The sequence below is a fragment of the Bos indicus x Bos taurus genome, chromosome 19 (assembly GCF_003369695.1).
Source record: "Bos indicus x Bos taurus breed Angus x Brahman F1 hybrid chromosome 19, Bos_hybrid_MaternalHap_v2.0, whole genome shotgun sequence".
Taxonomy (NCBI): domain Eukaryota; kingdom Metazoa; phylum Chordata; class Mammalia; order Artiodactyla; family Bovidae; genus Bos; species Bos indicus x Bos taurus.
The window spans coordinates 41,317,385-41,340,880 of NC_040094.1; the positions used below are offsets into that span (position 1 = coordinate 41,317,385).

General features: G+C 51.0%; 2 protein-coding genes across 7 annotated transcripts; both read right to left on the minus strand.

Moving 5' to 3' along the window:
- Nucleotides 1-798: 798 nt before the first annotated feature.
- Nucleotides 799-14,030, minus strand: GSDMB (gasdermin B). Of its 4 annotated transcripts, XM_027516821.1 has the most exons (14): nucleotides 13,359-14,030; nucleotides 12,465-12,644; nucleotides 11,879-12,121; nucleotides 9,580-9,672; nucleotides 8,052-8,223; nucleotides 7,570-7,575; nucleotides 6,043-6,214; nucleotides 5,255-5,339; nucleotides 4,697-4,735; nucleotides 3,605-3,631; nucleotides 2,608-2,768; nucleotides 2,367-2,505; nucleotides 1,923-1,993; nucleotides 799-1,481 (listed from the first exon to the last, which is right to left on the minus strand). In XM_027516821.1, the coding sequence occupies exons 3-14, from the start codon at nucleotides 12,105-12,107 to the stop codon at nucleotides 1,338-1,340; spliced, it is 1,338 nt and encodes a 445-aa protein (XP_027372622.1). In that variant the 5' UTR covers nucleotides 12,108-12,121; nucleotides 12,465-12,644; nucleotides 13,359-14,030; the 3' UTR covers nucleotides 799-1,337. The 4 variants fall into 4 exon arrangements, with proteins under 4 accessions (XP_027372622.1, XP_027372623.1, XP_027372621.1 ...); XM_027516822.1 differs by lacking the exon at nucleotides 7,570-7,575; XM_027516820.1 differs by having other exon boundaries at nucleotides 11,879-12,649.
- Nucleotides 14,031-14,146: 116 nt separating this feature from the next.
- Nucleotides 14,147-20,552, minus strand: ORMDL3 (ORMDL sphingolipid biosynthesis regulator 3). 3 transcript variants are annotated; one of them, XM_027516825.1, is made up of 4 exons: nucleotides 20,365-20,552; nucleotides 17,028-17,227; nucleotides 16,188-16,339; nucleotides 14,147-15,767 (listed from the first exon to the last, which is right to left on the minus strand). In XM_027516825.1, the coding sequence occupies exons 2-4, from the start codon at nucleotides 17,199-17,201 to the stop codon at nucleotides 15,632-15,634; spliced, it is 462 nt and encodes a 153-aa protein (XP_027372626.1). In that variant the 5' UTR covers nucleotides 17,202-17,227; nucleotides 20,365-20,552; the 3' UTR covers nucleotides 14,147-15,631. The 3 variants fall into 3 exon arrangements, with proteins under 3 accessions (XP_027372626.1, XP_027372627.1, XP_027372628.1); XM_027516826.1 differs by lacking the exon at nucleotides 20,365-20,552 and adding an exon at nucleotides 20,291-20,359; XM_027516827.1 differs by lacking the exon at nucleotides 20,365-20,552 and adding an exon at nucleotides 19,817-20,014.
- Nucleotides 20,553-23,496: the final 2,944 nt, after the last annotated feature.

Here is a 23,496-nt window from a genome sequence, read left to right on the forward strand (position 1 = left end):
GAAAGCTGAGCATGGGGTCCCAGCGCCTGGCCCTCCTGCCTGATGGGGAGCCCTCTGGCAGACTGCTTTTGCTCTGGTTGGCTTGGCAGAGACCCTCAGACTGTGCTGTCATCTGAGACTCTTCCTACTCAGTCTCTCCCTCCTCCTCTCCTTTCACAGGTTTTAGATCATGTGATCTGAAGTTTTGCCGTATCTATTCCTGTTCCCTCCCCCTTTATTCTTCATGAGCTTTTCCCCTAATAAGTCTCTTGCATATCTGCTTCCATTTTGGCACCTACTTCTCAGAGGACCCAAACACAAATGTGCATTTTTGTGCTGACTTCATTTGCTCAGCATTCTGTCTGTGAGAGCCATCCATGTTGTTACATGTAGCAGTAATTTGTTCTCTTCTATTGCATGAGTATAGCCCAATATATGTATCCATCCTAATGGCACTGGGCATTTGAATAGTTTGCAGCTTAGTGCCCTTATTTTGATGTTTTTATACATGCAAGTATTTTGGTGAACACGGGCACTCATTTCTCTTGGGTATATGCCAAGGAAGTGGAGCTGCTGAGTCATAGGTATATGTTTAGCTTTAGTAGATATTGTTAAAGTTTTCCAAATTAGTGGACCAAGCTACACTCCAATAGCACTTATAAGAATTCCTGTTGCATATAATATTTTTACAAATGTAAATGTAAAAATAAATAGTTCAAAAGATAGATTCAAACCAGATGTATGCCATCTCATCCTAGTTTGTTTAAGTTACCATTTTTAAAACTGCCCAACAGAAAAAAATGTTCACATACCCTAAAATGTGCATAGTGGTTATATTAAAGAGAGAAGGGAGATCACAGGGTACATTTACCTTTGACTTTGAGCAATATCTGAAATGCTTTACAACAAGTACATATTTCTTTTAATTATTGTCTTGAAAAATATTAACTAGAACTAAAAGGCTTATGATGAAAACCAGCAGGCTCCTCCTATACTCCTCCACACTCCTCAGTCGCGAGGCTCCTAGCTTACCACTCCTTTAATCGCTTCCAAAATGTGTTGAAATCCCTTATCAGCTGCCTAATTCTCTTTATTCCTTGTGGGTTTCTATCATTTCCATCACTTTATTGTCATTTAGTGAAATTTGAAGAGAGAGAGAGGTAATTAATATGATTAGTCTCCCACTTTTAATCAGAAGTTCATGCCTACAATCTAGCTGATTTTTGGACAGTATCGTAGTGAATGGGATGTATCAAAGAATAGCAGCTCGTTTTAAAGACATCATTCTGGTGATTGAGATTAGCGATGATGAGGACGGACTGGGGAGGAGAGCACTCAGAGGCTGGTGGGGAGAATGCTCAGGAAGACACAGAGGTGGGCTTCTCACTAAGCTGCAACAGGATGGAGACAACAACATACAGGGCACAGAGAGTCCATGCCTCAGGATCACAGCTCACATCTAGGGGCCCCTCACACCGGTTCTCCTCCAGGATGGACTCCACCTGAAAGGAAACCCACCATACTATAAAAGCTGAGAACAAGGAAATATACCAAAAATGGCAACTATGTGGCCATACCCCTTAGTCCTGAGTCCATAGCAGAGGCTGTAATCCACCATGGCATACTTTCCTGCAGAGCCTGGGGAGCCTCATACTCCCAAATGGTAAGAGACACTGCTGATGCATCAACATGGGGCCAATTGCCCTCCTGGATCTAGTAGCTTCCCACCCCCTCTCTTGCCCACAGGCAAACAACAGAGCCTAAAGACCCCATCCTGAATTGTCCTGAAAACTACATGTCCAGGGAATTGCCACAAACCAGCTGCATAGACGTGAGCTGGCAGTGGACTATGAAGTAGGAAGGGACTGGTCATTGAGGTTTCTGGGTCCCTTGAGAGCATGCGCAGTCACTTCCACTAGGACCTGGGCGCTCAGCTGTCTTACCTCATCCTTCACAGGGCGCAGTTCCCCCTTATCTAGGACCTCAGCAACAAACTGCCGGTACTCAGACAGCTCTGGAGACAAGAGAGGGGGTGGTCAGCAGAGAGGCAGGGCACACAGTGGGACAGGGCTTCGCTGTCTGATCAGACCCAGGACAAGCATCACAGGAGGTTCCAGAGAACCCCAGCGTGGCTAGACGGGGGTAATTCCCACTAGGTTTCTGCTTTCCTTTTAGCCTGCAGGAGGTCGGAGACTGCACCATGGGGAAAGAGGAAGCAGTCCCTCCATCCCTGGCCTGCGGAAGATGGCTGGTTTGTGAAGTGTGAAGTCTGTGCCCCCAAAAATGTAAAAGGCAGTGATACCCCCTTCCTCCCAAGAGTTGACTCCCCACAGGTCCCTCTGCTCAGCATGTCCTCCACGCCAGCTTATATCCAAGCCCCTCCTCACCCATCAGGGCATCCAGGACATCCCAAATGGTTTCTGCGCGTGCCTCTATCAAGACCCCAGCAGCGTTGAAAAGACTGCTTATGAGAGAATTCGCTGGGCTGTTCATCTGTAGCTCCCCGGAGCACTGGACCTCAGACACCTAGGACCAGGAGATGGGAGAGAGGAGCCCAGTCCCATCAGAGTAGATGTCTCCCCACTTGTCCCTCCCTCTCTCTGCCCTCTTCTTCCTTGGGCCTCTTACTCTTTGCTCTAGATCCTGCAGCTCTTCTTCACTGCTGAGGCACTTAGTGAAGCAGTTTAGCGCCTCTTTTTGCTCCTCCGGAGTGAGATCCTGGAGGACTCGCACCATGTCCTGAACCCTCTCTTTTATGCTTCGGAAATTCTCCAAATTCAAGGACTTCCCTGTAGAGGCAGAAATTAAGAACCCAATCCCTCCAGCCTAGAAAGCTCCATTACCAAGGCCCCCCAGACCCCATTCTTGATCTATCTTTCTTCTGGAGACCACCTCTCTGTAACTTCCCTTCTTCTAGTCTTTTTCTGTTAACATGAAGCAGATAGACACCCACCATCACTGCCTTCTGCTGACCCCACTTCCACCTCCCAGCTCACCTTCAGTCTAGTACCAACCCCCGGTTCTTCTCCACCGCCAGGAAATCAAAGCTTATGTAGTTCTTGCCATTCAAAGTGCAAGCTTTGGACCACCATAGGAGTAATGAGGATTTAGAGGAAGTTAGAACAGTGGTTCTCAGTCTTGACTGTGCATAAGAATCCCCTGCAGAGTAATTAAAACTCCCAGTGCCCAGACCAGGCCCCACCCCCAGATCAGCTAAATCAGAATTTCCAGAGGTGGAACTCAGTTATCACTACTTTCAACATTTCCCTCAGGTGATATCTGTGTACCAGTGAGAATCAGTGTTCAGAGGAGACAGATGCAACCTCTAAAGTGGAAACCTACTTTTGGCACTGCCCTACCCTTCTCCAGGGCATGGCAACCCACGTCAGTATTCTTGCCTGGAGAATCCCATGGACAGAAGAGACTGGCAGGCTACAGTCACACAGAGTCGGACATGACTAAAGCGACTGAACACGCACTACCCTTCTCCTCCTAACATTCTTGCTTCACACACACGCACACACACACACTCAGCTGTCCCACTTGAGCTGCATTCCTTGGGGCCAGAGGGCTCAAAGGTGAGGAGTGCAGCTACCCTGAACATAGCTGGCCTCCCCATCCTTACCCAACCAAGATGAACCGCCATCTTTCTCTGCAAAGAGAGGAAGAATAATCTCAGTGAGTCCTCAGGTCACCTCCACCCCAGCCCACCCCATGGACATTCTTGTCCCACTGGTGGGGGTTCTCAATTCTAGACTCTGAGCCCTCACTGCCTATGCTGGGGAGCCTGCGTCCTCATCATGGTGTATAAATGACAAAGTACTATATTTACAGACCCCTTCCTACACTCAGAGATAGGCAGCCATAGGCATATGCCTAAGATGATTGAAGGAGAAAGGGAAGTCCAGAGAGAAGCACCATGCCCTTAGCCACTCAGAAAATGTGGGTGACGGCAGGAACTGGACTCTTCTGTGATGGAGAATCTCACTTGAGCTAGTAAGACCTTGCCAGAACTGAACGTGCAGCTTCTACAACTTTCAGTAATTTCTCTTGAGTGTTCTACTCCACCTAGACCTCGCTCCACTCCTTCACAAGGGATCTTAGGCAGTACAACCCTTATGGGATTCAGGGAAAGACTGAAAGGCCAGAGGAAGCCATACCTCGCTCCACTCCTTCACAAGGGATCTTAGGCAGTACAACCCTTATGGGATTCAGGGAAAGACTGAAAGGCCAGAGGAAGCCACACACAGAATCATACAGGTCTCCTGGTCTAGTCCTAGTTCATTTTAAGGTTAGTACAACCATGAGTCTGGGGGCTGTAGGCCTAGTGAGCGGGAGAGCCAGGACAAGACCCTGAGACTGTCTGACTCCTAGTCCAGTGCTCATGGTGCTGTGTGAGAATGGGCCAGGCAATTCAACTGTGCTCTGTAAGCCAATAGGCCTTCAGTAAGGACTGTGAACCCAGGATCCAGCCCACTGACCTACACAGAGCAGGTCAGAGTTGGCGGAACCTGGAAACCCTAGGCCAGCATGCAATCCAACCTACTTCTCCAACAGGCAGATTTTCCTCCTGCCCTCACCGTGGCTCAAACTTGAGTGCATCCTGTTACATTCTCAGCACTGATGACTCTATAATTCCAGGTCATTTGCTATCCTGTTTTTAAACCCAGTATCCTTGCCCATTCTAGAATGATGAACAGGAGGCCCAGTCACTCACCTTCTGGAAAGGATCTGGTTTTGTCCAAGAAACAAATATCTAAACCAGTTTTTAGATAGAGAGAGAGATCAGTTGTTAGAAAGCCCAGTTCTAAGTTCCTCTCTCTAATATCTCCCCAGTCTTCCCACCCCACCCAACAGGAAAAATAAATTCTGGGAGAGAGACAGGAGCTAACACCTCTAGGGAAGAATTGGGTTTCCCAGGTGGCTCAGCAGTAAAGAATCTGCTTGCCAATGCCGGAGACACAGGTTCGATCCCTGTTGGGAAGATCCCTGGAGAAGGAAATGCAAGCCACTCCAGTATTCCTGCCGGGGAAATCCCATGGACAGAGGAGCCTGGCAGGCTACAATCCATGGGGTTGTAAAAAAAGCTGGACATGACTTAGTGATTAAGCAACAACACCTTCCATCCTTCTTCCCAGTCCCTGAAACTTCCTCCCACCATCCAGGCCACCAGGACCCCTATAGACTGACACAAACCCCAGTTGAACTGACCCCCACCTTCTTCATGTGTTCAGCTCCCCTACCCCACCCCCCAACCCTACCAGGCCTAGCTTACCCATCCTCTCCGCGCTGGGGAAGACAAGCTGCTTTACCCGATAGGCCAGGACCTTCTCAGGGGTGATGGTCACTTCCTTTTGGTGCTAGGAAAAAGGAGCAATGTAGATTGACCCCTCAGTTCCTGACAGACTTACCGTGCCTGATCTCCCAAACAATCCCAGGAGGTAGACATTATTACCCTCAATTTACAGATGAGAGAACCGAGGCTCTGAGAGGGTCAGCAGATGAGCCCATTTCACAATAGCAGAGTTGATATTTGAATCCATGTCTGACTTCATTTCCATTTCACTCAACAAATATTTATGGGGAAATCCCTGGCTGTCCAGTGGCTAGGACCCAACACTTTCACTGCCAGGGGCCTGGGATCGATCCTTGCTTGGGGAACTAAATTTCCACAAGCCACATGGTGTGGCCAAAAAAAAAATTTATGGAGGACAAAACATGCCTGTTTTGTTCCAGGCATCATGGCTCCTGTTGTCCTGCCTCCTAAAATGGGATGAAGACAAGGAACAAGCAAGAAATACCGGTGTAATTATGAGCCATGGGAAGCGCTATGAAGCAAATGAAAACAGAGCATTGCCAGAGAGTCAAAGGGGAGACTGTGTGATGCTATATACTCTCCTGGGGCAAGAAGAGAAGTTGTAAGAAGGCCAAGGAGCAGGCAAGACTGCTCAGAAAAATCTAGAGGAAGAGATGAGGAGCCTGGTATCTGGGCTGGCAGCCCTTGACCTGCAGTGTGTGAGCCAAGCTGGCTCGCCCACAGTCCCTGTCTCCAGAGATCCTAACCTTGTGTTTACATTGGAAACCAAACATTTTCAACAGGATCTGAAAACCAAATTGCGTTTCATATTTCAGGGTTTCAGTCCTTTTTGTCTTCAGAGTTTCTGTCACTAGATACAGGTCTTCTCTCTTCGCCTGGATTGATTGGAATGAAGGAGGCAGTTCCTTCTTCAGCTTCCTGGAGGGAGTAAAGGGGGAATGAGTGGGGCCCCACCTCCTAGGCACATTTCTCCCTCCCCACCAGTTACTCTCTATTTGAGAGTAAGTGCTTCCGAGGCCGGAAAACCAAGGAACGTGGAACCCCTGTCAGAGTTCACTTAACCCACCATGGAGGGGGAAGGGGGTGCAAAGTGGGAAGGGAACCCACTAGCATCTCTGGAAGATTAGAGTATGCCAGCACAGTGAAATACTTCACACGTCATTTCACTTAATCCTCTCCACACCCCTATGATATCGGCAGGCTTGCATCTGTTTTTCATGTGAAACTGAGGCTTAGAGACAGGTCACGAATGGTCCAAGGTCACACAGCAAATAAGCACAGAGCTGGGATTCAAACCCCGGTCTGTGTAAGTCCCAAGCTTGTGCCCTTCTCACAGCACTGAGATGGGCATGTGCCCAGTCCACAGCAGCCCCTTCTCTCAGAAGCAGTCCCAGCTCCCTACATGGGTCTCTGGGACCTGGTTGCGCATTGTCCACCTTTGGGGTCCATGTGCCATTTCTGATTCCATAAGGGAATTCGTGGGCTTCCCTAGTAGCTCAGAGGGTAAAGCATCCACCTGCAATGCACAAGACCTGGGTTCAATCCCTGGGTCAGGAAGATCCTCTGGAGAAGGAAATGGCAACCCACTCCAGTATTCTTGCCTGGGAAATCCCATGGACAGAGCAGCCTGGCAGGCTACAATCCATGGAGTCGCAGTCAGACACGACTGAGCGACCAACACACAAGGAAATTCATTTTGTGACTTAAAACAGCCTGATGGAACTCCTGTCAAAAGACCTACCTACATCCTTGCCTCTGGTGACCTTCCTTTACCTACCTGCCCCCACACAACTCTATTTATACACTCAACATAGCCTCACCCTAGAAACAATGCATTCTAGAAAAAAAAGAGTTCCCTCAGCAAAGACCCCTCCCCAGCAAGACTGTGGTGGTAGGAGCAGGTCAAAGGACCAGTACAATTTCACTGTAAGCCTTTCAGTTCTTAATTAAAAAGGGGAAACAAAAGGCATCCACCCTGCTGGGGGAGGGCTAGCCCGGGAAAACAGAGGGGCCCCTTTCCCTGAACCATCCACACTTTCCAACAATTCCAGCTAGGGGAGAAGACACCAATACCAGCCACAACATAACTGCTGAGGGGGAAGGCTGGTGGAGTCCCTTGGAAGGACCATGCCCTCAGCTATTAGAATGTCTGTAGCACTTGATGGGTGCAACCCTGGTGGGGTGGGGTGATGGCACTTCCTGTGCAGGAAATGTTCAACCGGGGTGCTTTGATTTCACTGTGCTTCACCTCATCTCTCTTCTTGAGTACTTACCATGTGCTGGGGATAAACAGAGAGGTTAGTAAAGACGGTCCCTGGTAACAGGTTGTTCTTATTGCAGTGAGGGACAGGTACATGGAAACCACTGACTTGCCACAAAGCAAAGTGAAACAAGCACAAAATGAAGATTTGGGCAACACGGTTTAAGAAAACAGAGGAGAGTGGTCTCGAAACCACCCAGTTTACGCCAAGTCAGAGTCATCAGTTACCCTGGAGAACAGCAGGAAAGTAAGTGAATTGGGGACCTCAGAAGAAGGGCTCCTGGAGGCTGGTTCTGGACGAATGAGAAGGCTTGCAAAGGCTGGAGAAGAGGAGGGCATGCTTGAGTAAGGACTGGGTTGCAGGGGCGAGGGGTACTGGGAGCAGGGAGTGGGAGGCAGCACCAGCCAGGGCTCCCCACCTCCGATGGCCTAGGTGCCCCAAAATATGGGCTTCTCCCTCTCTTCTTCCCCCTTACTGCCCACCTCCAGCCTCACTTGTTCTTAAGGGAATCCAGGAATTCCTGGGGTATCTCGCTCTTTTCTAACTTGATATTCTTCTCCTGGAAAATGTGGAATGCTATTTTAAATGTCATTTGGGGGTGAAATTTCACTGCCAAACTTCCCTTTGAGTCTACGACGTCCAGAATTTCAAAGTTATCACCTTGACCTGGAAAGAGAAAGGTAAGGTCACAATGTCGTTATTTTCACTGAGGCTGACCCAAAACTCTCTCTCTAGAAGATCCTTGCTGATGCGCCCCATCCTGGGCTCCCCTCATGATCCTCTTCTCTTCTGAGCAAGTCTTCCAGCCATGGTTCTCCAGCCAATGCTGCTCTCCCTGGAAGTTACCATGGTTGGAGCCCACTCTGCCACAGTCTTACCAAATGACCTTGGGTGAGTCACTTTACCTCTGAATCTGTTTCCTCATCTATACAAGGAGAATATTCATAGTACCTACTTCCAGTGCTTGAGGAGATTAAATCATGCAGCTAAGCACTTAACACACTGCTAAATGCTCAATAAATGTGAGCTAGTCCTATTAAACCATTTGAGAGGCTGAAATGAAACAAAGAAAAGTAAAGCGAAAGAATCAGGAGCCTCTGACCACCTGGCTTCCCAGCTGGCGGTAGTGGTAAAGAACCCACCTGCCAATAGAGGAGACAATAAGAAACTCAGGTTCAATCCCTGGGTCGGGAAGATCCCCTGGAGTAGGATATGGCAACTCACTCCAGTATTCTTCCCTGGAGAATAATGGACAGAGGAGCCAGGAGGGCTATAGACCATGGGGTCACAAAGAGTTGGACACGACTGAGGGAATGAACACCACCTTTGGGAAATAAAAATTAAGCAGAGTTCACTCTCTGTGTTTGTGTGACCTGAACAGGTGTAAAGTAAGGCAACTCTGGAAAGTTGCCCAGGGACATGGACTCTGCCCAGCCTTACATAAGGCCTTGCATAAGGGCCTGGAGTCCGAGTTGCTGCCCCAGAGTTAGTGGTGAGTGTGTGGAGATGCTGCCAAGCTGAGTGCCTTTCTCTCAGACCTCCCCGTTCTGAGCCTACAGAGGCAGGAGAGCATCTACTGCTGCATTTTAGGGGTGGGCCTGGATTTCTAGAGAAAAAAATGCATTTTGAAACTGGTGGAAACATGCCAGACCTAGAAACAATGCCTGAAATCAGTCCTGTGTGTGTGATGCTAATGTCTCAGGGCCCATTTGTTTCTTGAGTAACATAAAATTTGGTGTACTTTATCAGAAAGAAAGAAAAATCAAACCTCATGCACACAAAGGCTACAGTATGGGAGGATTCCCTGGTCCAAGTTAGGACTCCATATTTCCACTGCAGAGAGTACGGGTTTGATCCCTGGCTGGGGAACTAGATCCCACAAGCCATGCAACAGAGCCCACACAGTATGGAGAGGGGCAGTGCAGAAGAATAACGTGACAATGGAGAGACCTGACAGGTACTACCTCAGCCAGGTGACCAAGGTCAATATCAATAGTGATAAGTCTTGTTGACAATATGTACCCTTGTTATGAGGGTTTCCCAGGTGGCTCAGTGGCAAAGACTCCTCCGGCAATGCAGCAGATGCAGGTTTGATCCCAGAATCAGGAAGGTCCCCTAGAAAAGGAAATGGCAATCTACTCCAGTATTCTTACCTGGAAATCCCATGGATGGAGGAGCGCAGTGGGTAAGCAACAACAGCAGCAAACCCTTGACATGATGTGGTGAGAATAGTACTTTACCTTTGTAATTTTTCCCCGGCCCCCAAACTCATTTCCTAGGTCTAAGAGACAAAAAAAATCAGACAAATCTCAGTAGAGAAGCATCCTATAATATGCCTGACTAGTACTCCTCAAAACCATCAAGGCCGTTAAAAACAAGGAAAGTCTGAGGCGCTGTCACAGCCAAGAGGAGCCTAAGGAGACGCGACAGCTAAATGTAACACGATGTCCTGGATGGGATCCTGGAACAGCAAAAGGACACTAGATGAAAACCAAAGATATCTGAATAAAACTAAAGAAATCTGAGTATAACTTTGTTGCTGTTCAGTCACTCAGTCCTGTCTGACTCTTTGCGGCCCCATAGACCACAGCACGTCAGGCTTCCCTGTCCTTCACTATCTCCCGGAGCTTGCTCAAACTCATGTCCATCGAGTCGGTGATGCCTTCCATCTCATCCTATGTCACCCTCTTCTCCTCCTGCCTTCAGTCTTTCCCAGCATCAGGGCCTTTTCCCATGAGTTGGCTCTTCACATCAGGTAATGGACTTTAATTTTTAAAAAACCTATGTACACCATCCACACCAAATAGTTTAAAATAATAATGTTTCAAAAAGAAGCAGGTCAAATTGCTAAAAATCAATTTAAATGATCAGCTCACCTCATTCTTAAGAATTTTTTTAAAGTTTGGTTTCACCTCTGTCTTTGAATTTTTTATACAAACAGATAGAATTTCCCTTAAAGGAAGTTAACCTCATCAATTTTCCATAATTAAACTTGCCCCTGCCCATGGAGAATAATATGATCATTGCAAAACATCCTAGTCCTGCTTTAAAGTTTTTTTTTTTTTTCAAAGAACTTGTCTGATTTTTTTTTGACGGGCGGTGGCCACACTGAGCAGCACGCAGGACCTTCGTTCCCCTACAAGGGCTCGAACCTGTGCCCCCTGCAGTGGAAGTTCAGACTCCTATCTACTGGACCACTAGGGAAGTCCCTGATTTTTATTTTTTTGAGAACTAGCTTTTAGTAAATTGACTCTTGGCAACTCAATTTTCAGAAAATCGACTCAGAGTCTTTGAAAAACGTTAATCTGAAATTTTCCTAAAGCTGCTTGCTTGCTGAATTAAACTCCACTTGCGGAAAAGCCCACCACCTCTGAGCAATCTGGGTACTGTTCTGGATCACATAACAGTCATACGTGGCAGGTAACTATACAGTGGTGGTGTTAGAATTCTTTTCCATCTCTTGGGAAGAACCAAAAGGATTTTGGTAGAGATATCTGAGTTGTAAAACTCCTCACCATGAGGCGTGAGACGCCGTAATAAAGTCTCCAAGAGAAGGTTCATTGACACCTCTCCTGGGGCTTCTGAAACCCAAGAAACCCCAAGAATTGGGAACCGCTGAGCTTGGAAGCAGGGGAATGGGACAGACTTCTCTCCTAAGGCCTCTGAACCCTTACAGAGTTCTGCTGACCGGCAACTTCCCATTCAACCGTCATCCCCAGGGAACAGGAAGGGCTAATAATAATAACTGCCACCAGCTGAAAGTCTGGGGCGAACTTTGATTGAACGCTCCTTCTTGCAGGCACAGTGGTAAATGATTTACGTAATTTACCTCATTTGATTCTTGCAACAGTCTTCTCAAGTTGACAGATGAGGAAACAAGGATAGAGAAAGCAACTTGTTCAGAGGTTACCCAGCTGATAAGTGTGGCGGAGCCAGGTTTTGAAGTCCGATGTCCCCCAGTTCTAAAGCCTGAGTCCTTTCTTAACCACTAAGCAAATTGTTTCCGTTTATTTATACATTTAAATGATTAATTTTATAAACACATGAGAAGACCTTAGCTAATTTAAAAGCGAATTATTTACAAAGGGAAAAAATAGGAAAAAAGAATATTTAGGCATAGTTTCCAAGAAAAACAAACTGACACTTCCCCTATTCCCTTCTCCCCATGCAGCTCTCTTGAACATTTCTTAAGTTGAGGTGTACGGATGTGTACATACAAATTCCACGGTTTCTTTGACTGGCTGACCTGGTTGATAGCAATGGGGCCCTGAGAGAGGGGTAGAGTAGGAGTGGGCAAAGTCTCTCACCACCTCATACTGACCTTGCAACTCAGGAACCACCATATCAAATGGTACTTCACACTCCAGGATGTCCTTCAGGGTGAGGTTTGTCTTGTCATACTGGTATCCAAAGAAACGTCTCCTCTTCTTCACCAGATAGGAGCAGTGGAATTTGTCAGCATCGCTGAGGCTTCTGACGGCAATCGTCTCTCCACTGGTGTCTATCTCTTTAACCACAGCTCTTGAGATTGACTCAAATACCGTGGGCATTGTGCCTGGACCAACTGGGGATAGGAAGCCAATTGAAGTTTGGGGGCAGGGGGATATTGGTTCAGGTTTTTTGATCTTCTATTTTTGGCCAATCCAAAAGTTCTAGGCCAATCAGAACTTGGAATGATTTGGCTTCCCTGTTTCTATAAGGTGTGGCATTTACTACACAGATGGAATGATCATCACAAATGCCAGACTCTCCTCATGGCTGGTAGAACCCTTCTGGAGGAAAGCTGGAATGGCGATTGCCCCAAAAGGAAAGTGAGACCTGTTTTCTGAGTCTCCCACAGCAGAGTTGCCCCTTGCTCAGAGGGACCTGATGGGTGGGAAGGCAGGCCCACCATCCCCAAACCTTACCAGTGCTGATGAACAGAGGAACCAGGAAGAGATGAAGGGCTTGGGTGCAGACCTCACGTTACCAACCCCAACAGACGACTTCTTCCCTTGGCTCTGACTCCTGGGCCTCCCTCCCTTCCTGTTCTGAAGGCAGTTGGATGGGTGCCCCTACCCACCGTTTCCCAGTAAGATGGTGATAAACTGGTCTCAGAAGGAAACAGAAAGGGTAGTACCCTACTTTTATACTTAAACAGTGGCTTGCAGCTGGATATCCTGGACAGCCCCCCACCCCCAAGTCCTATCTCCTCCATTTCCAGTCACCTTCTGAAGGATCCCCCCATACTTGCTAAAAGCAAATGAATCCCAAAACCTTACCTGGGACATCTCCCACCACCCACTCTCTGCTTCACCCTCTCCCTGGCCTACTTTTGGCCCCTGTGCCTCCCCACTCGCCGGCCCTGCAGGACCTTCCATAGGCCCACCACCAGTCCAGCCTGACACGGCTGCCCCTCCTCATTTCTCATCAGCAGCAGCTCTTTGATCCCCACCACGTTGCAGCCCTCAGGCTCTCTTCCCTCCAAATCCTTCCTACTCTCTCCTCTTCCATCAGTCACTCTGCCTCTCCTTCCTTTTCAGATCTTTTCCCCTTTCTTCAGGCTCCTCTGCCACCCTCCTGAGGCCAGACCACACCCCACAGGCTTCCTGGCCACCTTCCCCTAATTCCCTTCTGGCTGACGCAGGCACCTGCTCACCCCTCACCCATGTTCCCTTCTCTGCTCCTGCCCCCGTCATGGTGATCAACTCTCAACTCATTCTCCACCTAGGAATCCCTCTGGGATTATGGAAAGGGTGTGCCCAGGGCCTACGGATCCATCTCAGGGGCCACACACCTCGTTTTTGTCCTCAGCTACTCACCAAAACTGGAGGTTGTAAGAATCCCCTCTGTGTAAGGTCTCTGCACAGTTCCTGGCCACTGTGTCTTGGGACTATATAATATGGGAACTGAAATAAAAAAAAAAAAAAAAGAACTGGAGAGCTAGGTGCCCCACCTCTCAGAGTTTTAGATAAGCCACATTATGGCTGGACAACAGGTCAAAGGTAAGAAACTGACTCTTCCCTCCTCAAGGACCCAGGGAGCAGGAAGGTGGGAGATAGACAGACACAGATTATACTGCACAGAACAGGCTGTAAAGGCCCCTCCCTGGCAGGTGAGCCTCACGTCCTCTTCCCTCCCACGCATGCTTGTGGAGGGAGGAGGAAGCAGGAAGTTTCCTCTGAGGACAGAGAGACCAGGGGGAGAAGCCGCCCTCCAAGGCAGGGGAAGTGACAGGAATTCAGGGGGAGGAATTCAGAGGAAAGGACTGGGCACCCCTTGGGACTCTGGCTTCTTTATGAAGCTATGGCTGAACTGACACCCTCCCTGGCTGTGGCACAAACTCTCCCTCTGCCAGCCCGGCCTGGCTCAGCCAACCAAGCCCAAAGGCGTAAGTTGTCTAAGGACCAGCCAGGCAAAGTCCCAGAGCAGAGTGCTGCACTCTGGCCAGCTTGCTGCCTCGGCTAGCTCGCCACCAGCCCCTTCACCCTGTTCTCCTGGTCCCAGGGGCCCTCCTACCGTCCAGGCAGAGGGTTGGACCCATGCGCCACACTGCCCTCCCCCCGCCCCTCCTCCAGAGCCCTCCAGGAAGCAGAGGCCAGACTCTGGGGAAATAGGAACACATTGTCCTTTATTTGCATTTCTCAGAATACTGTACAAAGGGAGTAAAAATCCTATTCACACTTTGCTTAGAAAGATTTTGAGGTGAAAGTTCCCTATGATACATGGGGTGGGGCTTGGGGGGACCGAGAGGCAGAAAACAGGGCCAGTGACCCCCCTCAACCCCCACTGCTCCCTCAAGGCCCTGGTACCCACACCTCAGAAGTAACACAGACCCCAGTCAGATGGCGGGGGTGGGGAGAAGGCAGCTCCCCTCTGGTCCCGCCCCGCCTCGCCTCCTCAGCCTGAGTGGACAGCCCCCACAGGTCACTCCCTGCTCCCTCCACTGTCCTGCTTAGGCAGGGACCATGCAGGACTCTCTAGCCCACCAAACCCAATTGGCGGTGACCTGATGACCCCACAGGTGCATGCCACACGAGAAGCCCTGGCCCAGGCCCCGTCTGCGTGAGAAGGTCTGTGGAAGGGCTGCAGCACTGCTGCTGTGCAGCATCCCCACGCCACCCCCCACCACCACCGCAGAGACAGTGTCACACTGGACCTGGGCTTTCGATGACTCACGGGCCTCTCCCACCCATTCCGCCCCGCCACGCCACCCAGGAGCTGCAGATCCACAGCAGCCTCCTTACCAATGTATCACCCCGCCACGCTGGGGGTAAATGATCCCTCTGACTCTGCCCCTCCTCCCAGACCACTTCTGAAAGAATGAGGTTGGGTCTGTCCCCACCACCCACCCCCCTCACACCAATCCCAGCTGCTACCTGGCCCCATTCTTCTAAGACTCAATTCAGTATCCCACCCCTGCCCCCAACTCCCTCCCCCAGGGCCAGGATGGCTGCAGCCCTGGCCCCTCACCCCTGGGACCAGGCCACCCACATCCAGCCCACCATCCTGCTCCTTACCCTCCCCACTCCTACCCAATACCCCAGGTGGGTCATGCGAGAGCCATCTGACTTGGATTAGTCAATTCTCTACACAGAGCGATGAGGTGCTGCCACACGGTTGCTTTCATAGATACAAGCACACACGAAGTGTCATTCTAAAGACTTAAGAATTAAAGTGAAACAAACTAGAAGCTGTACCGTCCCCTCTGCCCCGCTCACAGGGGTTAAAGTGCTTTAGCAGTCTGAGGATGAGCAAGTGAGCAGGGGGCTTCTCTTGCCCCAACCTCACAGGTCTGTGTTCAGCCCAGAAGCCTAGCCCATTTCATGAACACCCCCACAGAGTCTCTATCCAAAAGGCAAAAGGAAAAGATAATAAAAAAAAAATCAGAAGGGGTCAGAGCCCCAGGGGGCCCCCACCCCAACCCACTAAAAGCTACTTCAAGTCTGCTACTGGGGGGAAGTGAGGAGAAAACTAGGGCCCGGAGGCTCAACCCCCGTCTCTGGCGGCTACCAGAGGCTCCTTCTGTCTTCAGCATCGCAGCCCAGGCTTCGACCCCTCCCCGCCATCCCGGGCAGGGGAAGGGGCTGCGCCCTCAGTACTTATTGATTCCAAAAATCCGAACTCCGTGGAGCTGGGGCAGCTTGGGGATGAGCACGCTCATCAGAGACACAGTGTTGAGGATGAAATGGATCTGGTCGTACTTGGTATAGAAGCTGGTGAGGAAGTACCTGTAGGGGGAGGTTGGGAGGAGGTATAAAACTCTGTTTGAAAGGTCCCTTTCTTCCCCCCTCCCTGGTTGAGGGAGACATTTCTGACAGTGAGAGGTTACGGCAAAGACCCCCCAGAACTGAAGTAGGGTGGTAAGATCCCCCCAGTTACAGAAGCTCCTGCTGACCCAGGCCCCGTGTTCTACCCCAGACCTGAGGACCAAACTCAGTGGCAGGAAGGAAGCTCCAACAGAGGACAGACAGGACCAGGGAGTCACAACCTGAGCCCAGCATGAGACCCAGGGGCACCCCAGCCTTTCTTCCTCTGGTCATTCCTATGTCAAGCGCCACAGTTGGTGAGGGGTTTAAGCCTCGCAGGGCCCCAGGGTTCCCCAGGCCTTGGCCTTTCCACTGGCATCCTCCTCTGCCCAAGGCACTCACAGCACGATGGGTGTGATGGTCAGGAATTTCCGAGATGCGGTGAACTGGACCCCATAGTCCATCTGCTCCCAGTGGGTGAGCAGCCTCGCCTTGCCCTGGTCCGGGGTCTCAAAGGGTGTCCCCTTCACTGTGTGCAGGAAGATGTACATGCCCTGGAGGGAGGGGCCTTCATTAGAGGACACAGAACGCCAAAGGCCCTCCAGCTCAGCTCCTCTGCCCCAGTCACAGACATGGGCTCCCAGTGATTCGGAGCCCCATCTACTGGGCAGGGGGATGCGGGCCAGAGGTCAGGCTGGAGCAGCTGGGAGACTGGCCAGAGAATAAGGAGACCCATTGGGTGAGAGGGCAGGCCTGGCATGAGGAGAATTCCCGGGGAGGAGTCAAACATAGAACCAGCAAGGAGACGCTGTCTCTCCAGCCCGGGGCTAGGCTTCCTGCGCCAGCTGTGGGGAGGCCCAGATGATGGAAAGGAACCAGGTCTTGCTTGCCCGCCACGAGTACCAGGGAGCAAGCAGGTAGTGAAAGAGCACGGAGGGGCAAGAGAGAAGGACCTTGATTGGGGAAAGAGGCATTTTTGCCCCAGGCTAGGCATCCAAGTGCTGCAGACTCTTTGGGGTCCTTAGCTCAGCTCTTGATGACCCTCTCTTCCAATCCATAAGCCACCCCGTCCAAGAGGTGTGGCCATACCTGCAGATTTTATTCCAGTAATGGGGGGTGGGGCAGAAAGAAGAGAACTCTGGTGACTGAAGTCAGCATGTCACCCTGACATCTGGCCCACGTCTCGGGGGGAGGGTCCCCTACCCCCACCCCACCAAAGGCAGGCAGCGGGCAGGCCCTCACCATGTTGTGGATGAGGTTGGTGAGGGTCCAGACAACAGGGACGCTCACAAAGGGGATGCTGAGCAGCACGACGTGGAGAAGCCCGATGGCCAGCACGTATGAGAGCCAGATGCCGCGGCTGTTCATCACCCGCGTGTTGGGGTTCACCTCGCTGTGTGCTGTTCCCACGTTCATCCTGCTGCCCCTCTCCTGCCACTGTCCTACAAACAAGCAGCACAGGCAAGACAGGTCACACCGCCTTCCCTGCTCCCTCACACCTTCCAATTTCTGCAGGGAGGCAGACTTTATCCATTTCCCGGTGCTGGGCTGGGACAAACACCAGGCTGCTCTGTACATCACCCAATCAGGACAGTGCCCTTCCAGGCACTGGAACTGCCTGGGTGGACAGGCCATCAACAGGCATCCAGCCCCAGAGCAAAGAAACCACTGCCTGTCTTGCAATCTCACCCTCTGGGGACCCTTCTACCCAAGCAGCCCAGGGCAGGGGAGAAGAGGCCCGTGCCCTAACAATCACTCAGCAATAACCCCTGCTGTACTCCGTCTCACTGAGGGTCTGATATGACACATCTCCACCGCTGAACCCCTTGCTCTCCCTATGAGAAGGAACAGGCAGTAATGGATGAAGTATCCTGGGTCTCCCTGCACCCTAACTCAGTAGGATTGGCGGGGGTAGAAAGAGAGAGAAAAGGAAGAAAAGAAAAAACAGACAAGAGACAACCTTTGCCCAGACCTGGAAGCTGCCTTCTTGGGGACACAAAACCACCCATCCAGATGTTTTATCCATTTAGCAGCCACTCAGGCTAGCCCTCCTGGTGCCACCCGTTTTCCTGCCAAACTACCTCGGCCCTTTTCCCTACCAGAGGAGGGGCGAGGACAGTGAACATGACCAATGTCTACAGTGCCCATGGGCGCCTGGAGCCCACATTAACAGACTTCTCCCAGGGACACACCTACAGCCTCTCTCCTGCCCCCTTCCCTCTCTGCCTACCCATCCTCACCTGGGCCTCTTTTCCGAGTATCTGTTTCCAAGTGTAAGTTATTAGCACCATGCCTTCCTATGCCCAGTTCCAAGGGCAGAGGCCCTTTAGCAAGGGGAACCCGGAGGGCTTCCCTGGCTGCCCATGAAACCATGCAGCCCAGCCCATTCTTGGATGCAGGTAAGGAGGGAAACGAGCAGCCCCTTGTCCAGAGCTCAGCTGTCCCCAGATCTCTGAGGGCCTTCTGACCAGCAAGAGGTGGGAACAGATGACACCTTTGTACTGGCTCACCTCCTGAGCCAAGGGGAGATCCTGCCCAATAAAGACCCTAAGGTCATCACCATGGTAACAGCCCCATCTTTCCTGGGGATACAGAAAGGGGTTCCAGATGAGGGTATCCTGGTAGTGCTCAGAAGGTCATCCCCCAACTCTGCTGCGAGGACCCCACCCCCACCCCCCAACTTGGTTCCCTCTATCTCTGAGTGGGATCACAGAGACTGCATAGGAGCTGGAATTCTCAAGGATCAGTTCCCTACTTCCAGGATAATGGGAACAAGTTTCCTCCTCTTGGATGGCTCCAAGCTTAGAGACCTCAGGGGAAATGAGACCCACAACACACCTTCCCAACATACAAACATACATGCGAAGGCTCCAAAGCAGTCATGCTCCTGGGGCCCATGAGCTCAACCCATTAGGTTGGATAATTGGGCCTAAGAGAAACCCAGGGAACTAGAAAACCAAGACTGGCTCGGTTGTTTACCTTCCCAGGGCCTTAGGGCTTCAGTTACCCAAACACAGCTCCTGGGAAACCTACTGCACAAAAGCCTCCACCTGGTGGAAAGGGAGTGGAGGGTGGAGAGATCGTCTAGGAAGTGACGGCCCGAAGGGCTTAACTACTGACGAAGAAGAGGGAGAGAGTTCCCCAAGTAGGACCAGAAACTACTTCCCTTCCCCACTTCTCCCTAATCTAGACCTACAAGGATAAAGGAGTAGCAACACCTCTAGCCCTCCAGAGTTGTTTTGTCCGGGAGGGCCAAGAGCCTGGCTGAGTCCCAGATGATTCAACACTCCTTTCTGGCTGTAACAGGGCACCCAGCAAAGTCTGAGGCATCTCGGGGGGGCTCAGACTTACGGCTTCAACTGACACCCTGGGAAGCTTCTTTCTGCAGCCTGAACACCAGGTGCCCTGAGAGCAGAAATTCCCAGGAGACTCCCCCTCCCCCCGAAAAGATAGAAAAGTCAATGAACTGAGGGAAAGACTGGCAGCAATAAACTAAGAAAAGCTCTCTTGAGACTTTTGTGTGACTAAGGGTACACACCACTTCCATTAGTGAAGTAACCTAACTGCCCCTGGCCCAGAAGGGGAGAAATGGGAAGAAGAAGCTGACAGACACAAAGTAAGCTCACAGCAGCTGAGGCTGAAAAGTTCTGCCGCTAAACTAGCAGGTGTCTGCCCGCGTCAGTCCCCGAGGTGGTTTCATAACCTGACTCAAACCAAAGCCTGCAGCAACTCTGTTCTGTTAACTACTTTCTTGCTGGCAGCTCTTTCCCACTCCTTCCTCCCCTTTCCTACTGGCTCCTACACAAATATCTCTGCCCAGTCTGTCAGACACCTAAGCCAACACCACAGTGCCAACGGCCAGGTGAGCTGCTTCCTAATCTCTCCCCCAACTAAGGGCAGCAAATCTTTCGCCTTCTGGGTGAGGAGCACAAAGCATAGGAGCCTGCAACCTGGACCCCAGCGGGGAGTCCCTGACACAAAGCCACTTTCTGCCCACCCCCACAACCGGCAGGGCCACCACCGTCGCTCACCACTTAGCTCCAGCTCTTCCTCCCGGACTCGGGAGGGCGGTGGGGATGGAAAGAAGGCGAGAAGAGGAGCGAACCCCTACTAGCACGGGGAGAGGGTGAGGCGAGGAGGCGGAGTCCGCACTATTGTTGGGGTTTACAGTGTGGGACTTCGAGACGAAGTGGGGGTCTCCGCTCCACCCCGCAGCCTGGGACCTCGCACTCGGAGCCTGGCTTCGTCCGGAGCCCCACCCCCACACGTTCACCCAGCTGGAAGCGGCCAAACCTTTATCCCCGAAGCCCAGCCTCTCCCCGCCCCCATCCCCAGCCCAAGCGCTTCTCCTCTACGCCCCATCCCCTGCCTCCTGCCCCCACTTTCCCCTTTGGGCATCACTTCGACTGATGCACCCCCACCCCGCGGCTGATGCACCCCCGCCACCTCCACTCGCCCTGTCCCGATCCCCTCCAACCCCAGGCGCCTCCCCAACAAGCCCCCACCTCCTTTCCCGTCCCTCCTGTAGCCCCAAGATACTCCCGGTTTGGCCACTCCAAGGCCGCCCGACTGGACTCACCGTGTGGGGCCGGAGGTCGAGGCCCGGGAAGGGTGCCCGGGGGCGGGGGCCGCTGCTGCTCCAGCAGCTGTAATGAGCCGCGGCGGCAGCCACCCCGCTGGCAGCTCGGGCCGAATCAGCGCCCCGCGCCAGCCCCCATTACGTCACCGCCCAGCGCCGGGCCGCCCGCAGCCTCCTGGGAGTTGTAGTATTTACCCCTGCTCCAGCCCAGGGCTCTCTGGGGCCGCCCGCAGGTTTCAACAGTGCGCGAAACAAAGGTCAGCTGGTATTGCTTTGACGCACAACAATGCCTGTTTTGGCGTCAGCGTGCTTCTTGTGGAGTTTACTGTTGCCCGGTTTTGCATATGAGGAAACTTTAAGTTTTAAGTAACTTGCCATAGGTCCAGCCTGGACTGAAACCCAGAAATTCTAACCCCAAGTCAGAGTTTTTCAACTACACCTCGCTGCCTCTGGCCCTCCAGACAACTACTGGCTCAGACCCTGTCGGGCCCTCCTGGAAGCGGGTTTTTCGCGATATTGGTTAGTATGAGAGTCTGGAGGTCAGAGAACTAAGTCCACAGCCTGTCTGCTGCTCAGTTACACCTGACCCAGGCAGGCCTGGGCCAGGTCTCATCTTTGGCCTTCCCACATGAGACGTGGGAAGAAGACATGTGACTTGGGAAGCCACCCTGGTGAATAACCAGGTCCCTGAGTCCCAGTCCCAGGTCAGCGGTGTGGGTTTGGGGTGGCTCTGGGGTCTGCAGTTTTCTGCTCAGAACTCTGCGGCCAGGGCACAGATTTTCCTGCCAAGTAGACTAAGCAGGCACTGCTTCACCAGCAGTGTAACCCTCAGCAAATAAGTTGTCTTAATCTCCAATTCCATACCTGTGAAAACCTACCTCTAAGGTTGTGGGAATTCAAAAGAATGTTTGTAAAGCGACTGTTATATTGTAGAAAGCTGTTTCTGTAGGAGGCTGAACTAAAGGATTCTTGAGGTCTCCTGGGTCACTCCCACTCTCCATGTCACCAAGAGGGCCTTGTTTGAATAGTTTCTACTTCCCCTGCCCCAGCTTCTAAGTCCACTCTATGCCCGGTGGGGCTGGAATAGCAGGATCAGGTGATGTCACGACTGGCCAACCTGCCTGGCTGTGAACACACACTGGAATGAAGGTGAGGGAACAGAAAGGAGAATGCTGGTCCAGGGAACCTGGGGAGCACTCCTCTGTGACCTCACCTACCCTCTCACCAGGCGGCTGCCAGGAAACAGCTGTCATAAAGCTGGAGTGGGCCCCTAAGGGACCTATTGGACACCCAACAGCTGGATATCTGAACCACTCAGGGCAGAACAGGCAGCTTCTGAAGTATTTCCAGGGCCAGTAGCTCAAGAGCACTCAGCCCAAGACTTGAATAGTCACCCAGAGTCTTAAACAGTTGTGCCTGGGCCTTACAGAAGTTCCTGCTGGTTGGTGGAGGCCCCTTCTGAAGAAATAAGCAAAAACTGCGTGTTGTCCTTCCATAGAGGCCTCCCCAGTACTGAGGGGGGAAAAAAATCTCTTATTTTTCCCAAAATGTGCCTACTGGACTCCTTCCACTTTTCTCTGGGAGTCTTTCATGCTCCCCATAGTTGATCAAGCTCTCTGATCTTTGCCAATTTCCTGTCTGAAGTTCAGTGACCCAGACTGGTTCCAAGCCTCAAACAAGGGTCTGACTAAATGCATAGTCTAACGGAAAGATTACTGGACATGCCATGCCCTATTAATAGCTCCTGTTATCAAGGGTGTTTTTTTTTTTTTTCTACAATGAGAATGAACAGAGTCCTGACTCACTCTAGGTTTGTGGTGAATTGTGGATCGCTTTCTGCTTAATTTAGCCTGAGTCCCTGTCATCACCCTTCTCCTCTGGCTCTCTGCCCTTGTAATTACCATGTCTTAACCAGACATCCTTCAGCCTTGAATAGCCCTAAGCACAGTTCAGAATGAGTAACAGCGCTCTTATGTGGCGCTGGCCAGTGTGTAACCCCTCAGACAAATAATTGCTGATATATGCTAAGAGATTAAAAAATTGTTCAGGCCTCGGAACCATGATTACACTTCTGGTAGCATATTCTGAGGAAGTACAGCCCATGTACTATGTGTGAGGATGTTCATTCCAGCATTATCTATAATAATAAAAAACTGAAAGCAACCCAGTTCAGTTCAGTTCAGTCGCTCAGTCGTGTCCGACTCTTTGTGACCCCATGAACAGCAGCACACCAGGCCTCCCTGTCCATCACCAACTCCCGGAGTTCACCCAAACCCATGTCCATTGAGTTGGTGATGCCATCCAACCAACCATCTCATCCTCTGTCGTCCCCTTCTCCTTCTGCCCTCAATCTTTCCCAGCATCAGGGTCTTTTCAAATGAGTCAGCTCTTCACATCAGGTGGCCAAAGTATTGGAGTTTCAGCTTCAACATCAGTCTTTCCAATGAACACCCAGGACTGATCTCCTTTAGGAAGGACTGGTTGGATCTCCTTGCAGTCCAAGGGACTCTCAAGAGTCTTCTCCAACACCACAGTTCAAAAGCATCAATTCTTCAGCACTCAGCTTTCTTTATAGTCCAACTCTCACATCCATACATGACCACTGGAAAAACCATAGCCTTGACTAGACGGACCTTTGTTGACAAAGTAATGTCTCTGCTTTTTAATATGCTCTCTAGGTTGGTCCTAATTTTCCTTCCAAGGAGTAAGCGTCTTTTAATTTCATGGCTGCAATCACCATCTGCAGTGATTTAGGAGCCCAGAAAAATAAAGTCAGCCACTGTTTCCACTGTTTCCCCATCCCAAGTGTCCAAGAAAAAAGTTGTAGTACCATATCCACTGAGTGCCATAGAAGGAAGCCATATAGTAAATGACTGTGACTAAGAAAATGTTAAATGAAAAGATCAGGATACAAAATAGCCTGTGCTGGGAGTTGCCTAGCGGTCCAGTGGTTAGGCACGGGGCTTTCAGTGTTGTAGGCCTGGGTTCAATCCCTGGTCAGGGAACTAAGATCCCAAAAGCCATGCAGCCTGGCAAGAAAAAAAAAAAGTCTGAGCACCCCCCAGGGATGCAGTCAGCAAAACTAACACCCAACTCCATCAACAAATAAATTGGAAGAAAAAAAGGAGAGGG